Here is a 14282-nt window from a genome sequence, read left to right as displayed (position 1 = left end):
TGTTCTTGGAATCAAACCTTGAATTCTTCCCCTCTGTAGTCCTGAATGAGCTTCTCTTAGCTCTTCCATCATGGATGACAGGAGTCTATGACTGACTCTACACAAGCACCTGGACATGACGTGTTGGAAGGGTTGGTTTCCTTAGCAGCCCCTTTCTTTAACACTGTTAAAAGCAAATGGAAAAGAGTGAAAGCAAACAGGATTTTGAAGTGGCAATGTTATTTCCCTGGAATTTTGTATATACTTCCTTAAGAAATTAAGATTCTCAAAACATTTACTGAATCAATGATACTAAGGAAACAAGGATAATATTATTAGATTAAATCCTGTTATGATAAGAATATATTCAGCACGATGCAGATACTGCCCCCCCCCCCCTCCCCCTCCCCAACACAAGTGGTACACAGCTCTTTCTCTTTTAGCTCATTTGGTACCAGATCAGCTAATATTGAGATTAAGGTTCTGTGTTTCAAAGTATAACTATCAAGGGCAGCAATTATACCACATAATTTATCTCTATGGAAAGGAGTGAGCCAAATTGACTGAACACTCTTTCATTGATTAGCCAGGAATTAGAAGAACTCTGATCCTTTTCTGCAGTTCCCACTCTCTAAACCATAGACATGCAAACACCCAGATGCTCACAGCTCCTTTGGACTACTGGTGTCACTCTTTTCTGCTAATCCAGCCATAAATTCATTTCAAAAGAATGAAATATTGTCTGGAGCAGCTCCAATGTGGCCCATAACCTTTACCTTTGGTCTTTCCACCAGTGCAAACTTCCCTAAAAAATATTAATGATTGTACTTCTGTACTTCTGATCCTTCTGCCTTCCATATAGCTTTTGATAATGTGGGATTACTGCAGCAGCTCCAGCAAACACAAACCTCTTTCAGTCACCAGGATTCAAGGTTTAGCCAGGGTGTGGAGAATTTCATATATAAAATCCTTCTTCTATTTTCTACATGGGAAGTTACAGGAAAAAAAAAAAAAAAAAAAAAAAAAAAAAGGCCCTGGGATTTTGTCACAATGCCTCTTTGTTGAAATCTGTGCCTGCAGTGAAGTTCTGTGCTGCTGTCAGTCCTCAGGTCATCATGGCAAATAACACATGGATCCACATCTCCCTCCTTTAAGTGAAGAGAAATTTTCATCAGTCTTAAATGACCTCAAATCAGAATTACTTTTGGTTAGGTAATCAAATTGTCAGGAGCAACCTTAGTGCAAATGGAAAATCTCTCATCTCCAGCTGTGGGTAGGCTGAACTTGGCACAACAGAGAAGAAGCCCATGAATTGTTTCTTTTTGTTTTGTTTTGTTTTTGTTTTGTTTTGTTTTGTTTTTCACCTCAGATTCTGGGCTAACTTCTAATTGCCATTGCTATTGCACAGGTGAAAAAAGCCCAAGGTTAGTTTGTTGTCTACATACCCCCAAGGAGGTTTAATTCTCAATGCAAAGGAGTGCCCTAATTTTTCCTCTCTCCCAGGTATGAATTAGAGCTAGTTGTAGGTAGGCTAACCTAAAATCACTAGCTGCCCTTTGACAGCCAAAACTCTCAGTGTTAAGGAAAAAAAAAAAAAAAAAGGAAGATTTTGGTGAGCAGACCCAAGCACACCTAGCTTGTGAGACACTTTTAACAGGTATTTTGTGCTTATAGGAAGAGCAGATTATCAGCTTAGATCCATTGCACAAAGGTCCAGGAAGAACTGTTTTCCAAAGTGCCTAAACCTTACCAATCACCCCATAAAATGGGAGATAGTTGAAGGGAAGCCCTGGGCAGTGGTGTCCGTGAATCTCACTCAAGCTTTGGAGAAAAAAAATAACTCCTTTTTGATACTTTTGGAATCAGGAATACGACTAATTCACTAAGGCTGTAGATTCTGCATCAGGACTCTATGGGCTCTCTGATGAAAATATATTTATGACTGTTTTACAAATTTGGGTATGTTTTCTTTATACAGCAAAACTATTCAGAGCAGAAATTGCATGAGCTAAAGCATTGTAACAAGCATGTAAGACAGACAATAAGCATCAAATGTGACATAATGCAAGTCTTTGATGCTCCCTGTATGCCTTCTTTTGGCTATTTTCTGTCTGGTCTCAGAGACATGACACAGCTGGGAGAAGTTACCTTTATCTGAAGTACAGTAGAGACAGGACTAGGATTCAGGGGGATCCTACTAATAAGAGGAATGTCATCTGTCCATCTAAAAAAACAGAGTAAATGAAAAATAACCCCCTACAAACAATGCTTTCTGTTATGAGAAAATATATTCTAACAATTGTTTACACATAATTATCTAAAGCTCTGGCACAGCAACTGCAGGCAGGGCCTTGTCTATGAAGTCAGTCTGATTTCAGTATTCACTTCTCTCTAATCTGAAGGAGTAGGCTTTGGCTGCAATATCCTTCTGGACATAGTTCAAGACCTGCTTTTTTTCAATGATGGCTGTAAAAATTCAAGGTCCCATGATTATGACTCATTTCTTTGTGAATAGTTTTGTTCAGCAAGTTTGATTATATCTGTGTGTAATTTTAATTATTTACGTGTGCATTTACGAATGCATTCAGAGCTGGGGATTTTGCTTTGAAAATTCCCACCTAGAAGATCAAGTAACCACGCTGGAATTTCTCTTCTTACCTCTCTTAGAAAATACTGTGGTATAACTGGATCTTGCTCTAGAGATGCTTGTACATACCCAAGGCCTGAGTTCCCACAGGAGTACTCACTAGTTAGCCTGAAGTGGTGGGAAGGATCCACAAAGGCATGCACGTGTTTTATCAGAGAGTGGTCTCCTGCCCCTGAGTCACAGCAAGTTTAAAATGTGCTTCATGGGCCTCTGGACCATGTCAGCTTTTGACAGCCAGCCCACAAAGGAAGTGAGCAGTCTACTTCTGCTGCCTGCTAGTTCCCCTCTGTTTTAAAACTATTTCAGGTTTTCAGTGTTAACTGACCATTTTGGAGAAGACATTTTTAGGTCCTTTTTCTCTGCTGCCTGCTAACTGATCTCCTTCGCATCCAAGGTTAGTGTTTTATTCCACCTTGCAGACATCTCACTCTTGGAAAGAGCAGAAAAACCATGTGAGAATGGAAACCCTCCAGAGTCTTTCTGAATACTTGTACATCCCGATTCCACTTTCTGTTCAAATAGAAATATCATCCATGCCATCCCAGTCAGAGTCCTCTCTGGATGATTACTTTCCTTCCCAAATGGAAGTTTTGTCTGATGGGGGAACTTTGTCAAAATCCAATCTAGACTGGGAAGGAGGGGAACTATGCACAGTAACAACATATTTCAGTCAGATTTATTAGTTTATAATAAATGTAGCCAGGTAAGAAACAGTTTACAAGCATCAGAAAGAGTTCAGTCACTTTCTTATATGTCCCCAAAGCCCCAATTTAAACAAAAACAACCCCCAAATGAAGATAAGTGCTACAACATTTTGAGGTTGCCCTAAGCTTTTAAAAGGTTGAACATTCAAAATTAAGACTCTAAAGTAAAATAAAAAGAACATTGTTAATTACAATAAAATCACAAGTAGAACACCCATCAGACTTTCACTCTTGCTCACAAATTCATCAGTCTTCACTCTTTATCATCAAACTGGGCCTCCATACTGGGCCTGGGGAAATTATTCACAAATTATTCCCAAAGAGGGCAGGGTTTATCTCTGCAGGGAAGACTCATATGTTGAAAGACTGTGTGTGTGTTTGTGTTTATGAGCATGTGAAGGTGGTTTTCCTCTGCATAGAAATAAATCTTGCTTACAGTTGGTGAGTTTTAAAAATTGTAAGCCAGAGGGAAAGCAGTTTTTCCAAGCCCTGATTACCACAGGCAGAGGTGATTCCCATTTCTTTGGTTTGGCCCTCGTTCTTGAACAGAGAAAAATTGGAAGGGGTTTAAATCCCTCACCCTGAATCTGTGGCAAGTATCAGCAACACCTTGAGGAGATTATATAGAAGTGCAAGAGGCTGAACATCTTTTTACTGGAGGGCTTCAAGCAAGGGTCATATTTTGATGAGGCAAAACTAGAGATGTAACAAAAGAGCTTGATAGCTTTGAGTCAGGGCTACAAAATTGTAAATGGAGAGGGGAAAGGATACAAAAAAGGCAAATGATGAAGTTAAGGTTGGCAGAAAGAACTAGTTTTGTGACTGAGGAATTGGGACTGTGAACATGGTAGAGGGGATTGGGGTGTCAGAGAAACAAGAGTTGTATTGCACAGTGACAGTGAGAGAAAGCAGAGAAAAGTGAGGCATTGGGAAGGTTTGGAAGAGAGTGTGAGGGCTTCTCTTCTACTACTTCCAAAAATTTGCATTTAGGAGATTGTCAAAGAAAAAAGATACCTGTTTCCAGGCCAAATCTAAGTGAATGTCAAGACCAAGAAGTAGGTGGCAGTTTATGTGTATGTTTTCTTCCCCAAACCTACTAATAAGCCCTTTTTCATTTGGAAAAGAAACATAAGGCTTAGAAACACTTTACACAGCTCTGTAATATGGTGTGCTTCACTACTCCAGATGCACACCCCTTCTGACAGGGGTTACATTCCTAGTGGAAAAAGTAAAGACAGGGAGGTAGCAATGTGGTATCGGTAATGGTAGTAATGCAGTTGAATTTTAGTTTTATTTTACAGGTCGGGGTTTACTCTAGCTAAGAGGCATCTTCTAGTCACACACACAAACAAAACAATAACAACAACAACAAAAAAGAATACTCCCTCTGCTCATCAGGGATTGTGTTAAAATTAATTCTAGCTGCCTGTGCATAAATATCCTTTCTCAATGTTTGCTTGTGATGCAAACTGTTCATTGTGCTTTGCAGGAACATCTTCTGAACATTCATCTTCTTTCTGTTCTCTCCCTGGCTCTGATTTCTCTCCCATTCTCTTGTGAGACTTGCTCTTTCTCAAATGCAATCTCTCTCTTTCTCTTCTCTCCTTCATGCCTTCAGGTTGCTACAAGGCAGGAGAAAAATGGCAGGGAATTAAAAGTGACTCCTGCACAATCAAAAAAAAACCTTGTAGTAATTATATTTCAATAATAATACATAATAAAGTATTCCATTCACCTACCTCAGTCAGATGAGCTTTAACATGATGGACTCAAATTCAAGTGAAAACCCTACTATCAGCAAGGAGCAACATGCTTTTGATGATACTGTATGAGTGGTAAAAGGATAGCTTGCCTGGTGGGCTTGCAGGGTAGAGGAGACAAGAGGGAAAAAGGGAAGGGCTCTGAGATTTCAGCGCAAACTCCATGTTTCTATTCTTTCATATGATCCGTCTTTATGTGTCTGAAAGTTGTTCAGTGCTGGCTGCAAAAGCCTTACTGAAAAGTGTTGAACAATCTTCAAAGCCACATTTATTTATTTATTTAGAGAAAACTAATAGGCAAGGAAGGAGATGAAGTGGAACTATCTTTCCCCCACTTTTTTTTTCCTTTTAGCTTGTATAGTCTTGTAAAGGATGGTTTGAATTATACCCATAAGGCTCCAAAAAAAAAAAACAACAAAACAAAAACAAAAACAAAAACAAAAAAACATGGAACGCCATGTTTAAGACCACTCCCAAATTCCCTTTAAGATCTCTAACACCTATCAGTCAGTTCTTCAAGTTTCTGAAGTCCTTTACATCCCATGGGCTTCAGTGGTAGCTGAAGAAATGATCAAAATTTGGTCTAATTGAAAGGTAGATCAAAATATAGCCCAGTGCACCTCATTGTGGATTAGAGAAGGGTACCAGAATTCACTTTTTTAAATTGGACCAAATTCATATTTAGTGCATTATATTCACAAGACCTATTGCACAATTATTACCACTCACAAGCTTTCTAGTGGTAGGCACTTTTGAGAAATGATAAATAAACCATAAACCTCTGGTGAGGGCTGGCAAATTAGGCAATGTGAAATTCCAAATGAAATAAATTCTGAGTGGTTCCTAAAAGGGAAAATGAAGACTACAGAATGCACTTAAAATCTTAAAAATTGCATAACAGAATTGTCATCAGCATGATTCTTCATATTCTTAGAGGACTGGGCACGCAAGGACTGTAATTGTGAGACTGATCATGTAATGATGCTACTTATAGAAAAGAGATTTTTTCTCTCTTTTATTGCTGCTGCATGGAAGACATGCAAAAAGAGCTGTGAATTACTTCTCCATATGAAATTGTGAGTGCCAACAAATTGAAAAAAAGGATACTTCTCTTTGTTGTTGTTTGTTGCTAAAGAGAAGTGTTATTCAAGCACAGCTTTTCAACAGGGTGACGGAATTTGACAGTGTTCTTCTGATACTTAAAAGGGAGTTAGTGCTCAATACCCTTCCTTCCATTGTATGATACACCAGGCAGTATGTATCATAATAATAAATGTGTTAAATTGTCATAGATGGAAGTTCATTAATGGTTACTTCTTCAACACAAACCACATAGAAAATGCTCATGCCTCAGGACAGAATGGCAGGGAGAAGAGAAGGGTGAAATAGGAAGAGAATCCATGCTGGTGGCATGCCCTTGCATTGGAAAGACAGCAATTCTGCTGTTAGAGGTGTGCAGTGACACTGAAGAAAGCAGAAGGGTAGAGTCCCAGGGAGGAAAGAGAAACCCCTCAAACACTGTCATGTCTGGCAGTCTTACAGATAACACTGCATATGGTCAAACCAGGCCACCAGCAGAGAGAAAGAGATCTGGCTATCAGAAAAAGTGAAGCAAACCTGTTTTTATATTGTCACATTTTGTTGGCACAGCTGTAGAAACCTCTGAAAATGTTACCACAGAGAGCACAGTGTCTCATTTTGGACATACATGCTTTGAAATAAGTCTAGATGACAACACTACATCCAAAATGCTTATACTAATGACATTACCACTTTAACCTTGCTTCAACTTCAGTAAGGACCACATCATTTAAGGTATTCTAATTCAAATTTATTTCTGCTTCTCCCCCAGAAAAGCCACAAGAATTATATTAAGGATATAGCTGGTCTGCTTTTTGTTTTTATTTTTGTTTTTGTTTTCTGAAGTCATCTCAAAGCTGTTTGTCTTTACCTACCAAAGAAACTGAACGTTTGCTTTTGAAATGCAATTGCTTCTCAAAGGACTCCGCAAATTCCTGGATGGAGTTTGATCTTTTCTCTGTGCATGAACTCTCTGCTGAAGGTGTCCTGCTTGCCTTCTTGTGGCAGTGGCATTTGCAATCCTGGTCTTCTTCAAATTCTTTGGAGCCCTTGAGATGGCCTGAGGATGAGCCTTTGGTAGAGGCATGAAGTCGTGTTGTATGGAGGGAGGAAAGCCTGGCCTGCAAAACAAGAGGTCTTGCTGAGTATTGCATATAAAAGCAGAACACACAGGGCAGATTATCTCTGCTATAGAGTGGCAACGTTGCTGAAGGAAGGACCTTTCCCAGACTCTTCTGTTTTTCTTTATACATGCAGGAGATTCACACTGCCAACAGGTTGCTTCCCAGAGGCAGCAGCAGAATTTGTTTTTGTTACCATATTTGAGTATCTAAGCCTTGGTATCCGAATAAGCATTTCAAATGCAAAGTGTGCTGGGTCCTCTTAGTGCCCACTGACACCAAAAGGAACAGAGACACTTCAGAACCTTGAAAACCCATGCCTCCCCTCTGAGGACAGGTTCTAGGCAGGGCTGTCAAACAGCAAAGACACGGCCTTTTGTGGCTGGATGAGACAGACGCTGGGTTTGACCCACAGGTGCACCAGGACTTAATTTGATGTTTGAGGTCATGTGAGTGTGAAAGAGGTCATTCCTAGCCCAATCTTGTCATATTTGCAGCATGGCCTACATGCAAACAAGATGCTCTAGTGTTCAGCTCTGAATTTTCTGCTGGGTTCTTGAGCACATTCATCCTGATCTGATGAGGGAGAATTTTAGGGCACCAAGGAACACATTCCTGCTAGTGAAACAGTGGGAAACAGGCTTCCCCAATGACATTTGTAGGGCTAAAGTGGGGAGGGAGCGGAGAATTTTTTAGTTTCTGTGTGGTTCAATTTTCACAGGCCTGGCTTATAGATAATAACAATTGTTCTGTATGAGCTGTGTTTAAGCGAATGTGTGTAAAGGAGATTAAAATGATGTAGAATGGCTGCAGCTACATGTTCAGACCCAAAATCTCCTAATTCTCCAAAATGACTTTTGCTAGTAGAGACTGAGTGGGTTCTGTGTCCTGCATGTATGAATCTCCTTACCATAACAGGGTTTTTGAAATGTACTAATACTAATATTAAGGGTATTGTTACTGCAAATCTCCCATTTCTTTGTTTTCTCTCTTTTCATTTCTTCTTTCCCTCCCTCTATCTCCCCTCCAGTGGAAAGCTCAACCAACTTGGTATAGTGGCCGCATTAATCTACCACCCTTGGATTTCAAGGGACCTGAAACCTCTCCTGCAAACATCTGCATTTACTCTAGCTCAGATGATATAAATGTATCAGCACAGTGGGGACCTGGGTAGCCTTCCTCTGAACAGTGAGGCTCTGAACCCATATAGTTGTGACTACATTGCATTAGACAGGTTTGATGAGAGGTGCTAAATCACTAGTAAATCTACACCTGATGCGTTATGCATCTTCCAGCAAAATACTACAGTTTCATATAGGTAGATTTGCCTCCCTCATTACAAGTTCCCACATGCGGCTGTTGACAGTAACTGAGAATATGTTTTGAGGGGACTGTATATCTTGCTGTTTACTAATTTATACTTCCTATTTTCACAGATGTCTGAAACTTTTTTTTTTTTTTTTTTTTACACAAGTCTTATACCTGCCAGAAGCACCGAACACCAAAGGGTTTTCAGATCATATGGTACTAGTTCAACTTCATATCCCGACATAAGCTTCCTTTAGTAACTAGTATTATGGACAGCCTCTGAGAGTAGTGGTAATGATCTCTGCTATACTATTTTTACTTCGAGGCATACTGTTTCAAACTAATCAATACGGCTGTATTTTCTGTAAGGTCATATTGTATTGTTATTTGAAAAAGCACCAAAGCAATCTCATTGTGCTCGAGGGACAGGAGCGCACATGCCATGTCAAGCTGAGCAAGCTAACGTCTTCTGTGTCATTTTAGTGGCATCAACATGTTTTGTTTCCTGGAAATATATATTGTTTCACAGTAAGAATTGCTGGTATTTGTTCTTAGAGGTTTTGGGAAAAACAGACAAACACCCACACATGAAAACAAAAAAACATGAGGACAGCTTAAACAGAGGATGGTATTCTACCAGTCCTGTTTTGCAATATCTGTAAATGTTTTATATTACTATGATGTTGCTTTTTAATTTTATTTCACAGATAGAATTATAGTTAAGCCCTTAACAAAAAGACTGCAGTTCACATACTGACACAGATACAATGATCCAGAAAAAGGACAGGCCTTCCTCTGAAATGTCTCACTGAACTTAGGGTAAAGCTGCACATACGTATCGTGTAATCGTATCACAGCGATTGCGCCTCCTCTCCCAGTGCACATGCACATTATCACATTGCTGTCTTATGAACACAACCCTGTAAAGCCTTAGCACAACTGCTCAAACACGAATATTTCATGGCTTATTATTAGTCCGGTACAGTAGTCTTCTTTTATTTAACATAAACTCTGTAGAGAACTGAAGGAGTAAGAAAATGAAGCTCAGCAATGAAGAGGATCTGACAATGAGTTTAGGTACCTATATGGCTTTATTTCTGTTTCTTAGAATTAATACTTGCATTTATTACATACAGTTGGTGCCAAATGGATTACTTAGTACCGTTGTAAATAAGAACAGGCCTAAGACTGCTTTAATTTGTGCTTCCCCTCCTGGAGTCTCAGCACAGATTCCCTCTAAATCAGTCCACCCACTGCTGCTGTCTTCCCTTGCCAAAGGACTCTGAGCTCAGCTCCGGTGTCTGCTCCCATCCTTGCCCTGGCAGCTGCCTGGTGCCTACATCTGGTGCCTCTTTAGCAAGTTCCCCTTGTTCTCTGGCTTCAAGGATCTGCCCTTGAGTAGTTCTTAAACTAGTGGAGAAGTGGGAAGGACGTTGTGAAATAAGAGAAAAGGCACGGGAAGGAAGAATAATAAATGAAGAATGATGAATGCACTCCCGTATCAAAATAGGGAATTTGTGCTAATATCAAAGGAGCCAGGAGCACCAAGAATGTTCTCAATGTTTGTTTCTCACTCCCATTAGTACTCCCTTCTTCTGTGTGAGCCTTTGTGTAATGCCAGTCCTGCTTAGTGTCTTTATTTACACAATTGGCAGCAGATTGTTTGCTAATTACCCATACAAAAAAAATACACAAAAGCAAACTAACGAAAATACCTCAAGAAGTTGATGCCAATATTATTTGCCTATCCTCTTTCTCAGTTGCTGTCGGAGACAAGAAAATTGTTTCCATCTTTTGGGCTTGATCTAAGGGCTCACACAGCTGTCAGTAAGAAAATGAATCTTCAGTACTGCATTCATCTTTTGCTCAAGTTTACACAGTGACCCCAGTACTTTAGGAATACTGTGGAACATCTGACATTCAGATTCTGTCCTAGAGCTTTCTTTCCTTCCAAGAAGCTTATAGTCAAGCATATATTCCTTAAATTTGTTTTGGCCTAGGCTTCAAATGATCTCTGGTAGACGTTCAATCTGATTTTGGTTTAGATTAAATGTCAGTACCTTCAACGGTAGTCAAATGTTCTGCTCTCACCCTTATCTATTATCTGTTTCTTATCTAATTTTCTGCTATGAGCAGTAATTTCTACCTCAAAGAGAATACATATATACAATTCTAAAACTCTTATTGGTGCTCCTCTGCCACCTTTGTTTGCAACACAGTGAAATGTCTGGGAAGCAAGAAACTGGCATGAGCTGAACTGATGGAGGACATCTAGAATGTGCCACAAAAAGCCATAGGCTTGAAAAAGGGAATCAGTTACTGTATCTAAAGTCTGCAGAGAGCAGCAAGTTAACCAAAGGAGTTGGAAACAGAGGACTTGGTTCTCCCCACACAGTTTTCGCATTCACTGTCAGCCCACAGCAACAAATGCAACTCTGATGCTTTTCAGGAGAGTGGAGTGGAGGTGCATGTTTTAACTGAGAAGTCTGGAGTCATCATTTTAGTCTGTCTTGGCAGCCAGGATCTGTGAGGCCAGTTATATGCTCTGCTACTGAGCCCCAGTGAAGGATGAATATGGTTTTATTTTCCCCTCTGTAAAATAGGAATGATCACAGCAAAATCATTTTGTGAAGCACATCTTAGTAATGTTTGTGAGGTACACTAAGATACTAGGAAGAAAATTTTGAAAAGTATTGTCAGTTTTTGTGAAGCAAATTACAATTACAGAAGGAGTTCTACAAAGCTTTGTCCGTGTTTTGAGAGGCTCCACAATGACAGGATGCTGCAGGATTTTATCATCATGTTTGAGGTGAGAGCAGTGGCTTGAATGTGCTTCTACAGCACAGAAAAAAAAAAAAAAAAAAAATACAAAGAAGACCAACATACCAACATGGAGCTCAAAGTGTGTGCTCTGTAATTACAGAATTATGCCAAAACACCCATTCTGTCATATTGCTAGCATTTTGCTGTGTAATACCGAAGTGCTCCTGATGCCAGACAAAGTATGCTGGCATTGCTGTTTTGGCAGCACAGGTGTATATGCACAAAATAACTTTTGTGAACGACTGTGTCAGTCTGAACCTGCTGACTTCATTTTAACCAGGACAGACATGGTAAACGGTTACCCTCCATTTATGATGTTGACACAGAAGAAAGGGTACATTGCGATCCCCTGAGAAGGTATAAACTTACAGAAGAGACACAGTCTGATCTCAGCTATTATTCCCCCAATTAATAGCATTGTTCTGATGAAATGAAGATGTTATTTAACTAACACTGGTAAGTGTTTTGATTGTCACAGTAGTAATCATTTGTAATAATTGTCTAAAAAACACATCCAGGTGCAATAGCAAGTTGCTGCTCTGAGCAAGGAGCTGCTCTTTGTGAAAGCATTTCTAAGGAATTATTAGTGTCCCTGTTCAAATAATTTCTTGGTTTAAAACAACATGTTTTAGTGGTCTTCACTACCAACTAGTCAGAGATATCTATTTTAAAATTTTATTACCAAACTTTATCTTGAAACTGTAGGATCTCCAAACTGATCTTCCCTTTTCCTTCCTTCAGTCAATTTCTGGCACTGAGAAATAAAGTAGTTGAGATTTGTATCTCTTGTATAATATTACTGAGCCAAGAAAAAATTATGTGGAGCATCAATGTAAAGGCCAGACACAATTAAGTGTACTGGGTAACTTTAACTCATTGAACAGTAATGTCCAAAAGCCAGAGACTTCTCTGTCTCAGCTAACTTATTCCAAGTTCTAGGTGCTGATTCAGGGATGCAACTCTAGTTAGCAAGGTATTCAAATAGCTTTTGAACAAACTGAATGTAAGAACATGCTTCAAATTAAATGTATGTGTACACATGCAAATAGACACACGTATACATGTGTGTATTCAGCAACTTGCTGAATGGAAAGTGATATAAAGTACGTTCTTATGCTTCAGTCTGTATTAGGCTTAAAGAAATCATGTAGGTGTAGTTCTCTGCGTAATTCTCTGCAGGACAAAATTGAAATATAGTAAAGTTAATAAATAAATAAACATCAATAAATGTTCTGTTCAAAACTAATAGATGAAGGTTACCTCTCCAACTGATCAAGAATTCAGTGTTCGGAGGTAGGTTTGTTTTATTTTGCCTTTCTTAACCATAATTTCTGAAAAAGAAAACTCACACAGCTTAGAACAGCTCCAGTGGAAGAGAATTTCCAAGATGAAATATAGCACGACAGAAAAAGTTTGGAAGAAGTAGCTGTTTCTCCACAATATAATAGCATTGTCTCTGTTGCAGATGATGATCCAAGGATATAAAGGAAAAATCATTTGTAAGGAAACATATCTATGTTAAACCAACTGCTGCAGCTGGAAGAAAATAGACATGTTTGGGGTACTTTATCCTTTTTTTTAAAGACTGCAATAAAAGCAAGTTTTCAAGAAGAGAGCAGAATGGAACAGCTGCTTTCAGTTTAAATTCATTTGGACAATAAGTTAAACAGTTGTCAGCTGTCTTAAAAAATGCTTCTGCATGTGCATCCTCTCCCTTTCCCCGGTGTCCTGTTGGTTTGAGAGAAAAGAACTTTCTTCTCCCTTAAAATCTTACTTCATAATACAATAAGCTTTGTTATGCGTTGCCTCTTCATTTTCAGGGTCAGAGGTTTTAAACAAGGAGGGACTATATCAACTAGCTTAAATCAGAAGTTACGTCTGCAAGCAGCTAAATCCTAGGGGGTAAAACATACAGCTTCCTGGAGAAGGGCTTATGTAGTTTTACATGTGAAAACAGACTCACTGAAGACAACGCTTGTGTGTGTCAGCTTTCCAAAATGTTTTGATTTCTGTCAGGTTAAGCTTAGCAGACAGAACAGTGTAATATGCAGTTAGGACTCTAGCAGTTACTGCAGCCTTTTCCTTCCATTTTTGGTCCCATCTTTCCTTATCTTGAAGTTCACTAGTTTTCTTGTATTTCAAAGGCATCTGAGGCCTCTGATGGGGGAGACGAGTTCAAAAAGCAAGTAACTGCTACCAGTAGGAACTGAACTTAGATGGCAAGTTAAATGAGGCATTCTCATCCTCACAGATCTTTAGGGTTATCCCCTGGGATGATGGCACTTAAAATTTATAAATAAACCACACACACACATACACAGGGAATATTGCACACAGCTCTTACCGGAAGGGAGGCTCTCCTTTCACTGAAGTGTCGTGTTTGACGTTTCTTGTGGCCTCTACCCTCTTTCTCATTCTCATCAATCAAGTTGTGGCCCCAGAAACTGCTCATCCATTTTGCAAAGAAAATATCATCATCCTCTTCATATTCCATGTACAGAGACTCCAAATCTGCGTCTGTTTCCCAACCAGACAAGAAAAAGCAATCTCAAATGCCAGCACTAAGCCAAAAGCCTCACACTGTTCTGTTAACTAGAGGAAGATGGGATGCAGTTTCAACCGCTCTTCTGCACTCCATCCCCCAAAGCCCATCCCACTGCAGCCCTAGGCACTGTCTAAACATCAAGTCTATCCTTTCTCATCTATTTTCAACTTTTAATCTTTCCATTACAGAAATGTCCAATACGACACTGCCGCAGGGGGCCGATGGGAAGGGAAATGTGTACTCTACTCCATATGCATTGCTGTTGAGTGCACCAACTGTCAATACCAATGGAGAATTGCCCACGGTAATGTGCCT

The 14282-nt window shown here is 39.5% G+C and overlaps 1 protein-coding gene across 1 annotated transcript; it reads right to left on the bottom strand.

Annotated features, from left to right (window-relative positions):
* Positions 1-3275: 3275 nt before the first annotated feature.
* Positions 3276-14073, bottom strand: LNP1 (leukemia NUP98 fusion partner 1). The gene is made up of 3 exons (XM_035315430.1): positions 13767-14073; positions 7046-7291; positions 3276-4952 (listed from the first exon to the last, which is right to left on the bottom strand). The coding sequence occupies exons 1-3, from the start codon at positions 13914-13916 to the stop codon at positions 4749-4751; spliced, it is 600 nt and encodes a 199-aa protein (XP_035171321.1). The 5' UTR covers positions 13917-14073; the 3' UTR covers positions 3276-4748.
* Between the last annotated feature and the right edge of the window lie 209 nt (positions 14074-14282).

Source organism: Oxyura jamaicensis, chromosome 1, assembly GCF_011077185.1.
Source record: "Oxyura jamaicensis isolate SHBP4307 breed ruddy duck chromosome 1, BPBGC_Ojam_1.0, whole genome shotgun sequence".
Classification (NCBI taxonomy): Eukaryota; Metazoa; Chordata; class Aves; order Anseriformes; family Anatidae; genus Oxyura; species Oxyura jamaicensis.
Note: the sequence above shows the minus strand (reverse complement) of the source record. Positions and strands in the feature narration are given on the sequence as shown.

Coding starts and splice junctions, on each gene's coding strand:
- LNP1 (XM_035315430.1), bottom strand. CDS start 13,916: ATGGAATATGAAGAGGATGATGATATTTTCTTTGCAAAATGGATGAGC. Junction 7,292..13,766: donor AAAGGAGAGCCTCCCTTCCG/GTAAGAGCTGTG, acceptor CTTGTTTTGCAG/GCCAGGCTTTCCTCCCTCCA. Junction 4,953..7,045: donor GCAAACGTTCAGTTTCTTTG/GTAGGTAAAGAC, acceptor CCTGCCTTGTAG/CAACCTGAAGGCATGAAGGA.